Consider the following 14219-nt stretch of genomic DNA (forward strand, 5'->3'; position numbering starts at 1 on the left):
ACTGTATGGTTAGATGCCTGTGAAACAGGAGGCATGTGGAATCTGTTGGGCATCCTCTGTGATTCCTTCCTTCTGAGGAAGGCAGAGTGTGTGACAGGTGCTCTGCCTCCTCTCTGCTGCTGCTGACAAGGCATGTCTCCATCACACACACACACACACAGCCTCGATGGGGGAGAGATGTGACGGGGCGGGGGTTAAGAGTAGAGCAGGGAGTGTGAGCAGGGCCCTAATCCCAATCCCTGAGAGGCAGCTGCTTTCAGATGGTAATGGAGAGGGACTGGGCATACCTGTTTATATTAGAGTCCCCAAACAGCACACATCTCTATCACAGACACAGTCCCCAAAAAGCACACATCTATCACAGACACAGCATGCTTAGCTATGTGTCGCTATGTGTCTGTGTTTGCATGATTATGCCCTGCTTGGATATGCATGAGCCTGCTATGGTGCTGTATGAGAGAACGGGCAAACGCAGCAAGATAAACAAAGAACTAGACAGCAAGATGGAAGAGGATAAGATAAAGATTGTCCAATCTCCAACCAATGCATAAAGTGTACAACGTTGCATTTCTAGTAGTGTATTACTGTAAGTACTGTAGGCTGGGGGTTCTTAGATAATAATACAGTGTATGGTCAAATTTGACCAAGAATTCTGTTCCATGTAACAAACCAGATTAGTTTTCTTCAGCTGGCTTGCCAGAGAATGTCAATTCAGCCTGATCTAAACAAGCCTAATCCAGACCCAGAGCTGCTGAGCCTCTAGAATGCCAATCATACATTCCCAGGCAGCACTAATCCAACCCTAGCAATCTCACTCTGCAGTCAGATGCTAATGCATTTCTTACATTACAGTTACAGCGAAATGCACGGGTTATGTTTGGCCAAGTCTGCCGTGTTACTCAAGCAAATGTCCTGTCTCATTTGGCTCCTCAGAGTCAGAGAAGAGCACAGAGCTGCTCATGACCCAGTAGCTGTAACTAGAGTATAGCAGTGAGACATCTGGGACCATGGGGATAGGAGGATGTTGGATTGGAGCACATTTAACAAATCTGATCTAACAATAAGGATGTTTGTCAAATCCATCATGATTTTTGTGTTGTAACAGGCCCACAATGTGTTCTTGCTGCAAAAGACTTAGAAGTTTTCCCTTTTCAGGTTTAGAAGAAGTGACTGCTAAATGGTAACTGGTGTTCGTATAAACTGATAGCCTAGCGAAATGGGTGCTGGTAGTCAAAGTCGTTTTTAAATGTAATGCAGTTGATTGGTGAAAATAACATGAACATGTATTGGGGTTGACATCCATACAGTATTATCCTCCAATTTTTACCTCAACATAGTGTGAAATACACATATAAACAACAGCCTAAATGTAGGATCATTTTGCTGGGGGGCAATGAGAACATTCTGGATCTTTCCCCAATGGCATCTTTCCTCCACACGTTTCCATGGCATTTCCAATTTTTTCAGCACTGAGCAAATTTCAGGTCTGCTGAGCGCAAACTTGAACCTTGTGAAAATTCTGTTTAACTTCTGGCGCGTGTATATTCTGAACACTTAGGCTGTACACGCTTTAAGTTACAGTTGTGACAGTAGGCTACTGTGGCTATCATAACGTAGGCCTATCATAGTGGCCCACTAGCAAAAATAATGGAGAACATTTATCCCATTACATTTTAACATGGAAATAGCTGTTCTATCATTCAGCCTACAGTAGGAGCCAATATGTGGTATTTAATGTAGGCCTACATTCCGTGAGACTTATGCAGGGTTTGACATTAACCTGTTTATAACCACTTGTCATTCAGACAAGGAGGTTGTTGTTTTATGCAAGAAAACACTTTGGTACTCGCTTTGATCTCAAAACAAACACATCTACTCACCACCACTTATGGTGTAAACACAGTCCAATTCAAAGGAATGGCACAGATCCATATATGGCAATGGACTATTTGCATATAGGTATACTGCAGCTCTGATTGGTTATGCTGCACTGGTCTGTATAGTATGGGCTGAGTCTTGCCTGTCAATGCAATAGAATCCTACTCCGGTTCCTACAAGAACATCTCTTGCATAGTCCGTTTTGTTTCGGTATGTTGCATTGAAGTTGGCTTATATTGGCAATTCCCACAGTAGAGGGACACGTTGATAGTGTTAACTAAAGGGGAAAACTAGAAAGTTAAGTGAAGTTCAATCTCGTGCTTCTCTGCAGGCTGATATTTCTTCAGCTTGGCAGTCCCGTGGGAGCTGTGTACCCACGCACGCGCGCAGCTTAGAGGGAACATTGCCCTTTACTGCATCTATGGTCAATGTGGAGCTTAGAAACAAGCGCATCTCTCCCACCAGGGACTGCCATCCAGTAGGTAGAGCATGTGGAGGGTGGAACTCACCGCCAGTGGAGCGGAGTCCCGTCCGTCCAGGCCCAACCACAGGAGATCCAGGGAGCTTTAGAGTGTTGCCCGTCTCGCCTGGTGGTCTGAGGTCACTAGGGGCTGTGGGCTTCTGCTGCTGGAGGAGACCAGGGGAGAGATGAGCACACTAACAGCTGTCAATCCCAACTAAAACCACCACCACACTCACTGCTGCCATCACAGCATAGCAGACGATTAGCACAGCCCGAATTAGCCCCACACTATGATATTAAATTAAGAAAGCATCCCAGTGATTGCTGCCACGTTGCCGTGCATCATCATTCCTAATATGAATGATAGCCTCAGATGGCTGGCTGCTGATTAGAACACAGAGGACACCAGTCAGTCAGCGAGCGAGCCAGTCAGCGAGCGAGCCAGTCAGCCAGCGAGCCAGTCAGCCAGCGAGCCAGTCAGCCAGCGAGCCAGTCAGCCAGCGAGCCAGCGAGCCAGTCAGCCAGCGAGCCAGTCAGCCAGCCAGCCAGTCAGCCAGCGAGCCAGTCAGCCAGCGAGCCAGTCAGCCAGCGAGCCAGTCAGCCAGCGAGCCAGTCAGCCAGAGAGCCAGTCAGCCAGAGAGCCAGTCAGCCAGAGAGCCAGTCAGCCAGAGAGCCAGTCAGCCAGAGAGCCAGTCAGCCAGTCAGCCAGAGAGCCAGTCAGCCAGCGAGCCAGTCAGCCAGCGAGCCAGTCAGCCAGAGAGCCAGTCAGCCAGCCAGCGAGCCAGTCAGCCAGCGAGCCAGTCAGCCAGCGAGCCAGTCAGCCAGCGAGCCAGTCAGCCAGAGAGCCAGTCAGCCAGAGAGCCAGTCAGCCAGCGAGCCAGTCAGCCAGCGAGCCAGTCAGCCAGAGAGCCAGTCAGCCAGCGAGCCAGTCAGCCAGCGAGCCAGTCAGCCAGAGAGCCAGTCAGCCAGCGAGCCAGTCAGCCAGAGAGCCAGTCAGCCAGAGAGCCAGTCAGCCAGCGAGCCAGTCAGCCAGAGAGCCAGTCAGCCAGCGAGCCAGTCAGCCACACACTCATTTCAAAAATATTAGGCAGCAAAGGGACAGTTGTTCCAAATAAGAACCTCAGAAAAACAACAGATTTGAGATGAGTTTATGGGAGGAGGGGGGAGAGCAACGCAAATAGAACCCTGTGGCAGCTAACTGTATAATAAAAAGGCAGTATAAATAGATATGATAGGATAATAAATAGAAAAGACAGCTTTATAGGGCCCTCCAGTTACATTCGATGAGACAGGGATAGGAGAAGGGGAATTAAAACAGATGGAGAGGAAAGAGAGGCGGAGAGAGGGAGGAGAGGAGTGAGGGGAGAGGCTGTAAATCTCCAGGAGTCCCGGTGGCCAGGGTTGGCTACAAAGTCACTAAACAGAGACACAGAGATTGACAGAGGACCTCAGTCAGGGAGACATATTTCCTGATGAAGTACCGGTATGTAAGATATTTATCCTCGCAGGATGGAGCAGTACCATGGTGGAAAAATAAATGTTTAGGGAAAAAGATCAGACGCCATGGTTCGATTTCATGTCAAAGCAGAACATGGAGGAGCCCAGGGACCTTTTACTTTGCTCTTTGTCCATGTCTTTCTCTGTGTAAGTAGTGTGTGACACAGGAGAAAAGATCACTATCATAATTATGAATTGGAAATGTGTTTTTTGCATATCATACTCTCCCTGAGACGTCCTTAAAGTGTGGGGTCACGGCCAGGGTCTGCCATTATCAATTAGGGTTAAGTGCCTTGCTCAAGGGCACATCGGCAGATCTTTCCCATTAACGGCTTTTCTGTTACTGGCCCAACGCACCAACTGCTAGGCTACATGCTGCCCTGATATGTAGCTACTAGTGGTAAATACCATCTTATTCATCACACAGCGTTCCAGAGCACAGATGAGTCAGATGACAGGCAGCATGGCAGCCATGGTGGGATGAGGGGAGAGATGGAGGGATGAGAGGAGGAAAGGAGAGGAGATGCAGGTCATACCTGAGGTAGGAGACTGTTGGAAGACTGTTTGACTGTAGCGTTCCCATCTGGGGAGACAGGATAGACAGCAGTTAGTTAGGTCATCATGAGTAAGGTAGTACAATTATCATATTTCATTTCTATTCAATCTCAAGACTGCCAGGGATGATATTATGCAAAGTGAATTGGAAAGGGAAGTATAATAAAGCTCATGTTTTATGCACATGGTATTGTGGGTAGTATTGGAGACAATGGCCAGACAGACACTCAGACAGACACTTAAAACAGAAAGAAGAGCAGACAATTAAGCAGCCAGCAAAGACTTCCTCAAACATCTTAACAACATAACGGAGGAACGCAAGTCAAGGACTGGACATCTAGTCATTCATCAAAATAAAAGGGGAAGTGATTACATCAGCAATCACTCTCCACATTCATTTCTATGACACTGTATAGTGACACACAATTAATTTATTAGGAATGTGACAGAACAGAAAGCCTGGGGTACAGTTTAAAAACATTCATATCAACAAACAGGGACTCCAATGTGCTGTTAATTAAATCCCATTTAATCCAATGAAACGCACTGTCAATCAAAAGCCAAAGCTAAGGAATGAGTCCTCTCCTATGACCCTCCTGAGTAGGATACCACACATTAGGATATTCCAAGCTCTCTCCTACTGATGCTGTTGAAGTTAAACCTTAGCTGTATTTGGGTAAAGGGTTACAACCAGACAGAGTGGAAGCAGGATGGGTTTAGGGAGCGGTTGGAAAACTGACCCTTTCTCCATTCCATCCCTGGTGTAATGCTGCTAGGAATGAGGGATCACACTTTGCAAAGCACCAGGGAGGGGGCATGTGGGTGGAGTGGGGGAGAGGTTGCAAGTGCTCCTTATTCTTCAGGCTGAGGGAGCAGTGTTTTATCACACATCATTTCCCATCAATTAGCAATCATGAAGGGATTTGAATATCATCCTTAATCCAAATCACTTTCTACATCCCTTGTCCTCCCTGTAAGTGTGTACCTTTCTGGGATGGGGGGTCCAGTGCGGACTGGGGGACTTTGGTCTGGGCAGACAGCAGCAGTTCATACGTGTGATCCTCCTCCTCTGTCTCCCCCCTCTCATCGATGCTGCTGTTAGTGAATAGGGCCTGTGAGGGAGAGATGGGAGACAGGGTCAGCACAGTACAGAACACCCATACCACCTCTGTTAGGCTTGTGTAGCATTCATCTCAGACTGTCCTGTGACGCTGAGGACTCCTACAGTGAGAAGTTACTCCACAGTGCCCTCTCATGGTTGTAGTTATCCACACAGTCCTTAGCTCGTTCCTTACACACAAAACTAGCAGGAACTAATTGATTGCTTTGGCCAAAAGTAATGGAAAGGAAAGGGAAAGGGGGATACCTAGTCAGTTGCACAACTGAATGCCTTCAACCGAATGAGTCTTCCGCATTTAACCCAACCATTACAACATGGTCCTTCAAAACAGAGCTTTAATGACCATAGATTCTGACCTCTGAGCTAAGCTCCTCTACATGGCCTGGGGCAGGTTGGGATTGGTGAGCCAGCCGGTCTTTCTGTAATTGACAAACAGAGAACGAAATCACTGACTGTGCTCAGACATTAGTTTGACACATATCTTGAAGTACTATAGAAGGTCGGTTGAACTGGAGTCTTGAATTCAAACATAGATTTTTGCTTTAACACTAGAAAAGCTGAGAGCGTGTCATGTGGATGCAAAACTAAGGTACTTTTCTAATTATACATTTTATTCATGTCCTCCCCCCGCCCACGTCCTTGACTTTTCCTAAATAAGTCTATATAACACACTGTAATTATTTTCATCTTGATATCAAAAGCAGAATTTGTTTTATAAGCCGTTTTAAGAGGACATGTCGTTTTTTTCTAGCTACCCTCGTTCACTGGCAGTCAGCCTGCGCAGCTGATAATGGCCCGTCAAAACTACACTCACCGGCCAGTTTATTGGGTACAACCATCTAGTACTGGGTCGGACACCCCTTTGCCTCCACGCAGCCGTGATGGCATCACGTAGCTGCTGCAGATTGGACGGAGGTACATTCAAGCTGTGAACAGCCCGTTCCATCTCGTCCCAAAGAGGCTCTAGTGGGTTGAGGTCTGGGCTCTGCATTGGCCACTCAAGTAAACTGAACTCGCTGTCATGTTCCAGGTTATGTTTTTCCACTCCTCAATTGTCCAGTGTTGGTGATCACATGCCCACCGGAGCCGCTTCTTCTTGATTTTAGCTGATAGGAGTGGAACCCGGTGTGGTCGTCTTCTGCAATAACCCATCCGTGACAAGGACCTACGAGATGTGCGTTCTAAGATACTGTTCTGCACACCACTGTTCTACTGCACAGCTATTTGTCTGTTTGTGGTCAGCCTGTTAGCTTGCACCATTCTTGCCATTCTCCTTGGACTTCTCCCATCAACAAGCTGTTTTCACCCACAGGACTGCCGCTGGCTGTTTGTTTTTTGTTTGTCAAGGCCGTTTCTGAGATACTGGATCCGGCACGCCTGGATTCGACGATCATACCACGCTCAAAGTCACGTACCTGGCAACGACTATCATACCACGCTCAAAGTCACGTACCTGGCAACGACTATCATACCACGCTCAAAGTCACGTACCTGGCAACGACTATCATACCACGCTCAAAGTCACGTACCTGGCAACGACTATCATACCACGCTCAAAGTCACGTACCTGGCAACGACTATCATACCACGCTCAAAGTCACGTACCTGGCAACGACTATCATACCACGCTCAAAGTCACGTACCTGGCAACGACTATCATACCACGCTCAAAGTCACGTACCTGGCAACGACGATCATACCACGCTCAAAGTCACGTACCTGGCAACGACGATAATACCACGCTCAAAGTCACGGACCTGGCAACGACTATCATACCACGCTCAAAGTCACGTACCTGGCAACGACGATCATACCACGCTCAAAGTCACGTACCTGGCAACGACTATCATACCACGCTCAAAGTCACGTACCTGGCAACGACTATCATACCACGCTCAGTCACGTACCTGGCAACGACTATCATACCACGCTCAAAGTCACGTCCCTGGCAACGACGATCATACCACGCTCAAAGTCACGTACCTGGCAACGACTATCATACCACGCTCAAAGTCACGTACCTGGCAACGACGATCATACCACGCTCAAAGTCACGTACCTGGCAACGACTATCATACCACGCTCAAAGTCACGTACCTGGCAACGACGATCATACCACGCTCAAAGTCACGTACCTGGCAACGACTATCACACCACGCTCAAAGTCACGTACCTGGCAACGACTATCATACCACGCTCAAAGTCACGTACCTGGCAACGACGATCATACCACGCTCAAAGTCACGTACCTGGCAACGACTATCATACCACGCTCAAAGTCACGTACCTGGCAACGACTATCATACCACGCTCAGTCACGTACCTGGCAACGACTATCATACCACGCTCAAAGTCACGTACCTGGCAACGACTATCATACCACGCTCAAAGTCACGTACCTGGCAATGACTGTCATACCACGCTCAAAGTCACGTACCTGGCAACGACAATCATACCACGCTCAAAGTCACGTACCTGGCAACGACTATCATACCACGCTTAAAGTCACGTACCTGGCAACGACGATCATACCACGCTCAAAGTCACGTACCTGGCAACGACGATCATACCACGCTCAAAGTCACGGACCTGGCAACGACTATCATACCACGCTCAAAGTCACATACCTGGCAACGACTATCATACCACGCTCAAAGTCACATACCTGGCAACGACTATCATACCACGCTTAAAGTCACGTACCTGGCAACGACTATCATACCACGCTCAATGTCACGTACCTGGCAACGACGATCATACCACGCTCAAAGTCACGTACCTGGCAACGACGATCATACCACGCTCAAAGTCACGGACCTGGCAACGACTATCATACCACGCTCAAAGTCACATACCTGGCAACGACTATCATACCACGCTTAAAGTCACGTACCTGGCAACGACTATCATACCACGCTCAATGTCACGTACCTGGCAACGACGATCATACCACGCTCAAAGTCACGTACCTGGCAACGACGATCATACCACGCTCAAAGTCACGGACCTGGCAACGACTATCATACCACGCTCAAAGTCACATACCTGGCAACGACTATCATACCACGCTTAAAGTCACGTACCTGGCAACAACTATCATACCACGCTCAAAGTCACGTACCTGGACTCGACTATCATACCACGCTCAAAGTCACGTACCTGGACTCGACTATCATACCACGCTAAAAGTCACGTACCTGGCAACGACGATCATACCACGCTCAAAGTCACGGACCTGGCAACGACGATCATACCACGCTCAAAGTCACGGACCTGGCAACGACGATCATACCACGCTAAAAGTCACGTACCTGGCAACGACGATCATACCACGCTCAAAGTCACGGACCTGGCAACGACGATCATACCACGCTCAAAGACACGTACCTGGCAACGACTATCATACCACGCTCAAAGTCACGTACCTGGCAACGACTATCATACCACGCTCAAAGTCACGTACCTGGCAACGACTATCATACCACGCTCAAAGTCACGTACCTGGCAACGACTATCATACCACGCTCAAAGTCACGTACCTGGCAACGACTATCATACCACGCTCAACGTCACGTACCTGGCAACGACTATCATACCACGTTCAAAGTCACGTACCTGGCAAAGACTATCATACCACGCTCAAAGTCACGTACCTGGCAACGACGATCATACCACGCTCAAAGTCACGTACCTGGACTTGACGATCATACCACGCTAAAAATCACGTACCTGGCAACGACTATCATACCACGCTTAAAGTCACGTACCTGGCAACGACTATCATACCACGCTCAATGTCACGTACCTGGCAACGACGATCATACCACGCTCAAAGTCACGTACCTGGCAACGACGATCATACCACGCTCAAAGTCACGGACCTGGCAACGACTATCATACCACGCTCAAAGTCACATACCTGGCAACGACTATCATACCACGCTTAAAGTCACGTACCTGGCAACGACTATCATACCACGCTCAATGTCACGTACCTGGCAACGACGATCATACCACGCTCAAAGTCACGTACCTGGCAACGACGATCATACCACGCTCAAAGTCACGGACCTGGCAACGACTATCATACCACGCTCAAAGTCACATACCTGGCAACGACTATCATACCACGCTTAAAGTCACGTACCTGGCAACAACTATCATACCACGCTCAAAGTCACGTACCTGGACTCGACTATCATACCACGCTCAAAGTCACGTACCTGGACTCGACTATCATACCACGCTAAAAGTCACGTACCTGGCAACGACGATCATACCACGCTCAAAGTCACGGACCTGGCAACGACGATCATACCACGCTCAAAGTCACGGACCTGGCAACGACGATCATACCACGCTAAAAGTCACGTACCTGGCAACGACGATCATACCACGCTCAAAGTCACGGACCTGGCAACGACGATCATACCACGCTCAAAGACACGTACCTGGCAACGACTATCATACCACGCTCAAAGTCACGTACCTGGCAACGACTATCATACCACGCTCAAAGTCACGTACCTGGCAACGACTATCATACCACGCTCAAAGTCACGTACCTGGCAACGACTATCATACCACGCTCAAAGTCACGTACCTGGCAACGACTATCATACCACGCTCAACGTCACGTACCTGGCAACGACTATCATACCACGTTCAAAGTCACGTACCTGGCAAAGACTATCATACCACGCTCAAAGTCACGTACCTGGCAACGACGATCATACCACGCTCAAAGTCACGTACCTGGACTTGACGATCATACCACGCTAAAAATCACGTACCTGGCAACGACTATCATACCGCGCTCAAAGTCGCGTACCTGGCAACGACTATCATACCACGCTCAAAGTCGCTTAGGTCACTCGTTTTTCCCATTCAAATGTTCAATCGAACAGTAACTGAATGCTACGATGCCTGTCTGCCTAATTTATATAGCAAGCCACGGCCATGTTATTCACTGTCTGTAGGAACGATCCATTTTTGTGAATGGGGTGGTGTACCTAATACACTGGCCGGTGAGTGTATATCGAAACTAATTTCACACATATAACTAGCTTAAGAGTTAGCTTAAGACAAGATTACATTGACAATAGTCTGATGGGTGAGAATAGTATCAATATATGAAGAATCTGATGAACGGGGCAGGGAAACGGAGTGCCAAAAAGTTACTTTTTCAAACTTCTACAAGGTCACAAGCAGGTAAGACGTTTTGATGTCTAGCAGATTCTGCAGTTTCCAAATCACTCTTAGAAATTAACCCTTGAGCTCTATTATTTCAAATTATAAATGGGGTAGTTTGACTCCTGGTTGCTGATTGGTGGAAAGCTGTGTTATGCAAAATGACTTCGTTTACTGTTCTAATTACGTTGGTAACAATTTATAACAGCAATACGGCACCTCAGGGGGTTGTGGTACATGGCCAATATACCACGGATAAGGGCTGCATCCAGGCACTCCGCGTTGCACTCTGCCTAAGAACAGCCATTAGCCGTGTTATATTGGCCATATACCACACCCCCTCGAGCATTTTTGGCAGAATGATGCCATAAACTCCCTACATGCACTCGCAACATTCAAAGCACAGTAATATATTTAAACTCAAAATATGGCATTCTGTTATTTTAAAATGCATTTTCTTAGTTTCATAATGTTCCTTAACAAATTAATAATGAATGATCTTTCAGATTTTTTTTATTTAATGGATTTTAACACTTGAATTGTGGTGTTTTAGTGGTTTTCATTTGTACATATAGCCTACAGTTACATAAACTAATGGAAATGCTACTGTGTACTTTGAAATACATTTTCTTTCGTAGTGTAATGTTACCTAAGACTTTCATAAACACAACCAAATGATTATATGAAATGTATTTATTAGACTGTTAGAATGTTGACGTGAAAAAAGACTCGTCATTGTCTCAGGCTTTTCTAGTGTTAAAGAGATATGCTGTCATAATTTCTAAATCCAGTCTATTCAACAACAATTAAATGCAGAGAACTATTGCCCTCTTGTGGAGATAAAATATTTTAGATGCCCAGCCACGCAAACCTCCTGAGTCACATGTTGTGTGTTTCTGTGGTGGAAGGCAGAGTTCCAGACCAACCTTTCCGGCTTCACTGTCAGGCCGTCCAGAGTCCCTGTCGGAGGACTTCCCGCTGGCCAGGCTGTCTAGAGAGTGACAGGAGGTGGCCTCAAACAGAGCCTCATACGGGCTCTCTTCCTCAGGCCCCGGGGCCAGCCCCGAGAGCAGTGCACTCACCACCTCCATCTCACCTACAACACACATTTTAACACACATATTGATACTCATACAAATACAGGTAGCAATGCACGGCATCACACAGGTAGAGAGCCTTGGCTGGTGGTTACGTGTTAACACCATATCTTCTAAGGGCTCACTTAACTTGAGGTTTTCTGTATAGATACGACATACCTTTTTTCCTCGGACTAGGGCTCTCATTAGGTGGAGGGAGAGGGGGAGGAGGCAAATCCAAAACAGGGGGATTTCCTGACATATGACCTGCAGAGAGATAAGGAAGAAAAGGTCAATCAAATAATTTCATTAGTCAGAAAAAACATTTTGGGAAATCAGTTTGTGGTTAAGGTAAGGTCATCTTTCTTTATAATCCCATAGGGAACCATTATTTCTGTATTTCTTACCCAGAATTAGAGCTGCTATCTGCCGGCTCGTCTGAGAGGGCATCTCTCTGACAGTGTCCAGCGCAGTCAGGCCCTTGTTGTCCACCATGTTGACATTAACCCCTGGAGCAGGACAGGGAAGAGACACAGAGGACAGAGCAGGGGATTAGGGGAGGAGAGAGAAACGAGCAGGGGGTTAGATCTGCATTATTCAGTGGGTAGAAACGTGGTGTATCTTATAAGCATGTTGACTAAATGGAGGCGTCAGTGTCTGACCTTCCCTCAGAAGTTTCTGCACCACGTCAGTTTTCCCAAAGAGAGCCGCTTCATGGAGGGCACTGCCCTTCTCCGTCTGCAGAGAGACAACAAACAGACCATAATTAAAACAATGCTGTGGCTGAGCAATAACAAAACATGACATCAGAGTAGACTCCAGGCCAGCAACATACAGAACAGCACAGGTCAGATCTCTAACCCAAACCCTCCCTGCTGAGAGGAACAGGTGAAGACCTGCTATCTAGACCGACACAAAGCTTTGATTCTGATTCCTCTCATCTTGGTCAGCTACGGCATACTGCTTAAAGCTAAACCAACAGGATACTTCCTGAACACACAGGACAGGTTTGATCAGCGTGAAATAGAAGTTTGGCTTCGGTTATTTATACCCTGCCGGTCACCACCCCTGTGTGTTTTGCTATGGAGAATTATTTGGTTGAGGAATCAAAGTAGATTATTTTCCAGCTCGCAGCGCCATGCTAATGGAAACTGCAGGAAGCAAGACCTGAAGGATTCTGGTGGCCCAGACCTGCTACAGAGCAGAGATGAGGGAAGTGGAGGTAGGACACGACTGATGGATGGCAGTCTGGTAAAGGAAGAGGAGAGGGCCAAAAGCCCCCTTAAACAGTCAAATATTGATGGGAAACTCTGTTACGGAGGAATGTAAATGCTTTTTTATGCTGGATCATGTTGTGTTGATGTATATTTTAATGATGTAATGTATTGATTGTTGCTGCCTTCTTGGCCAGGTCTCCCTTGAAAAATAGACTCTGGGTCTCAATGGGCCTTTCCTGGTTAAATAAAGGTTAAATAAAATAAAATACTGGTTCTTTAGTCTGAATAAAGAGCTCAAGAGGTTTGAGTAAAGAGCCTATGAGTTTGTAGGCCTAAATGCTGCAATGGTGTGTACACAAGATAACATTATGGACACATTAGGTCTCTATATATCCACATAACTACGCCCTCACAACAACACATTGAACCTGATCATTGAACAGGTAGGAGAGACAACAGACCCAGTGTTCTCCTCAGTCCTCACCTCATAGTTGATGTCCATGCCAGCATCCAGCAGCACCTCTACCACGGCCAGGTGTCCGTTACGTGAGGCCAGGTGCAGTGGCGTGTGTTTCTTGGTGTTGCAGCAGAGCAGGTTGGGGTGGGCGGTGAGCAGCAGCTTGACCACCTCTAGCCGGCCGTAGAGCGCCGCCAGGTCCAGCGGCGTCTCAAACTTGTTGTTCCTCATGGTGGGGTCGGTCAACTCCTCCAGCAGCAGACGCACCACCTGGGTGTGGCCGTACTGGGCGGCACAGTGGAGGGGGGTCTCGTTGTCATTGTTCTGTTGGAGGGGGGAGGAAGGGGGACCAGAAAGGAAAGGTGGAGGGATGGGAGGCAGGGAGTGAGCATCCACATAGAGGAAGTAGAGAAAGAGGTGGGGGTGGATATTGGGAAGAAGGGAGGAAAGAAGGAAGGGAGCATTAAGTGAGTCATGGTCCAGCTTCCAGAAAGCAGTGATTGAGGACTCATGATTGTGTCACGTAGGTTAAGCCAATCAGTGCTTAGCAACCACCATATTAGCCAATATGTCTAAAGGTCACTGAAGAGCACCACTCAGGATGACGAGGCCCAAGGAAAGCGCTGGCTAGCTGAGAGAAAGGGATGCTGGGAGAATGCTGGGGGGTGGGGACTGAAGTCATGACCGGGAACAGTCCCTGTTGAGTAGAACTGTCTAACACCTGCTTCTTATACGGCATGGCCTGCTGTAAATGTGACGAAAGGAC

At 47.5% G+C, this 14219-nt stretch overlaps 1 protein-coding gene across 7 annotated transcripts in view; it reads right to left on the reverse strand.

Annotated features, from left to right (window-relative positions):
* The window catches only part of LOC129829985 (ankyrin repeat and SAM domain-containing protein 1A-like), a 112688-nt gene that overhangs the window by 56265 nt on the left and 42204 nt on the right, over positions 1-14219 (reverse strand). For 6 of the 7 annotated variants that reach the window (XM_055892081.1, XM_055892078.1, XM_055892076.1 and 3 more), the window contains 9 exons: positions 13481-13777; positions 12442-12517; positions 12187-12288; positions 11960-12046; positions 11630-11799; positions 5870-5932; positions 5379-5505; positions 4375-4421; positions 2388-2505 (listed from right to left, as the gene is read on the reverse strand). In XM_055892081.1, coding sequence (XP_055748056.1) covers positions 2388-2505; positions 4375-4421; positions 5379-5505; positions 5870-5932; positions 11630-11799; positions 11960-12046; positions 12187-12288; positions 12442-12517; positions 13481-13777 — 1087 coding nt within the window. The remainder of the gene's footprint in view (positions 1-2387; positions 2506-4374; positions 4422-5378; positions 5506-5869; positions 5933-11629; positions 11800-11959; positions 12047-12186; positions 12289-12441; positions 12518-13480; positions 13778-14219) is intronic. The other variant, XM_055892075.1, reaches the window with a different exon arrangement.

This window comes from Salvelinus fontinalis, chromosome 31 (genome assembly GCF_029448725.1).
Source record: "Salvelinus fontinalis isolate EN_2023a chromosome 31, ASM2944872v1, whole genome shotgun sequence".
Lineage (NCBI taxonomy): Eukaryota > Metazoa > Chordata > Actinopteri > Salmoniformes > Salmonidae > Salvelinus > Salvelinus fontinalis.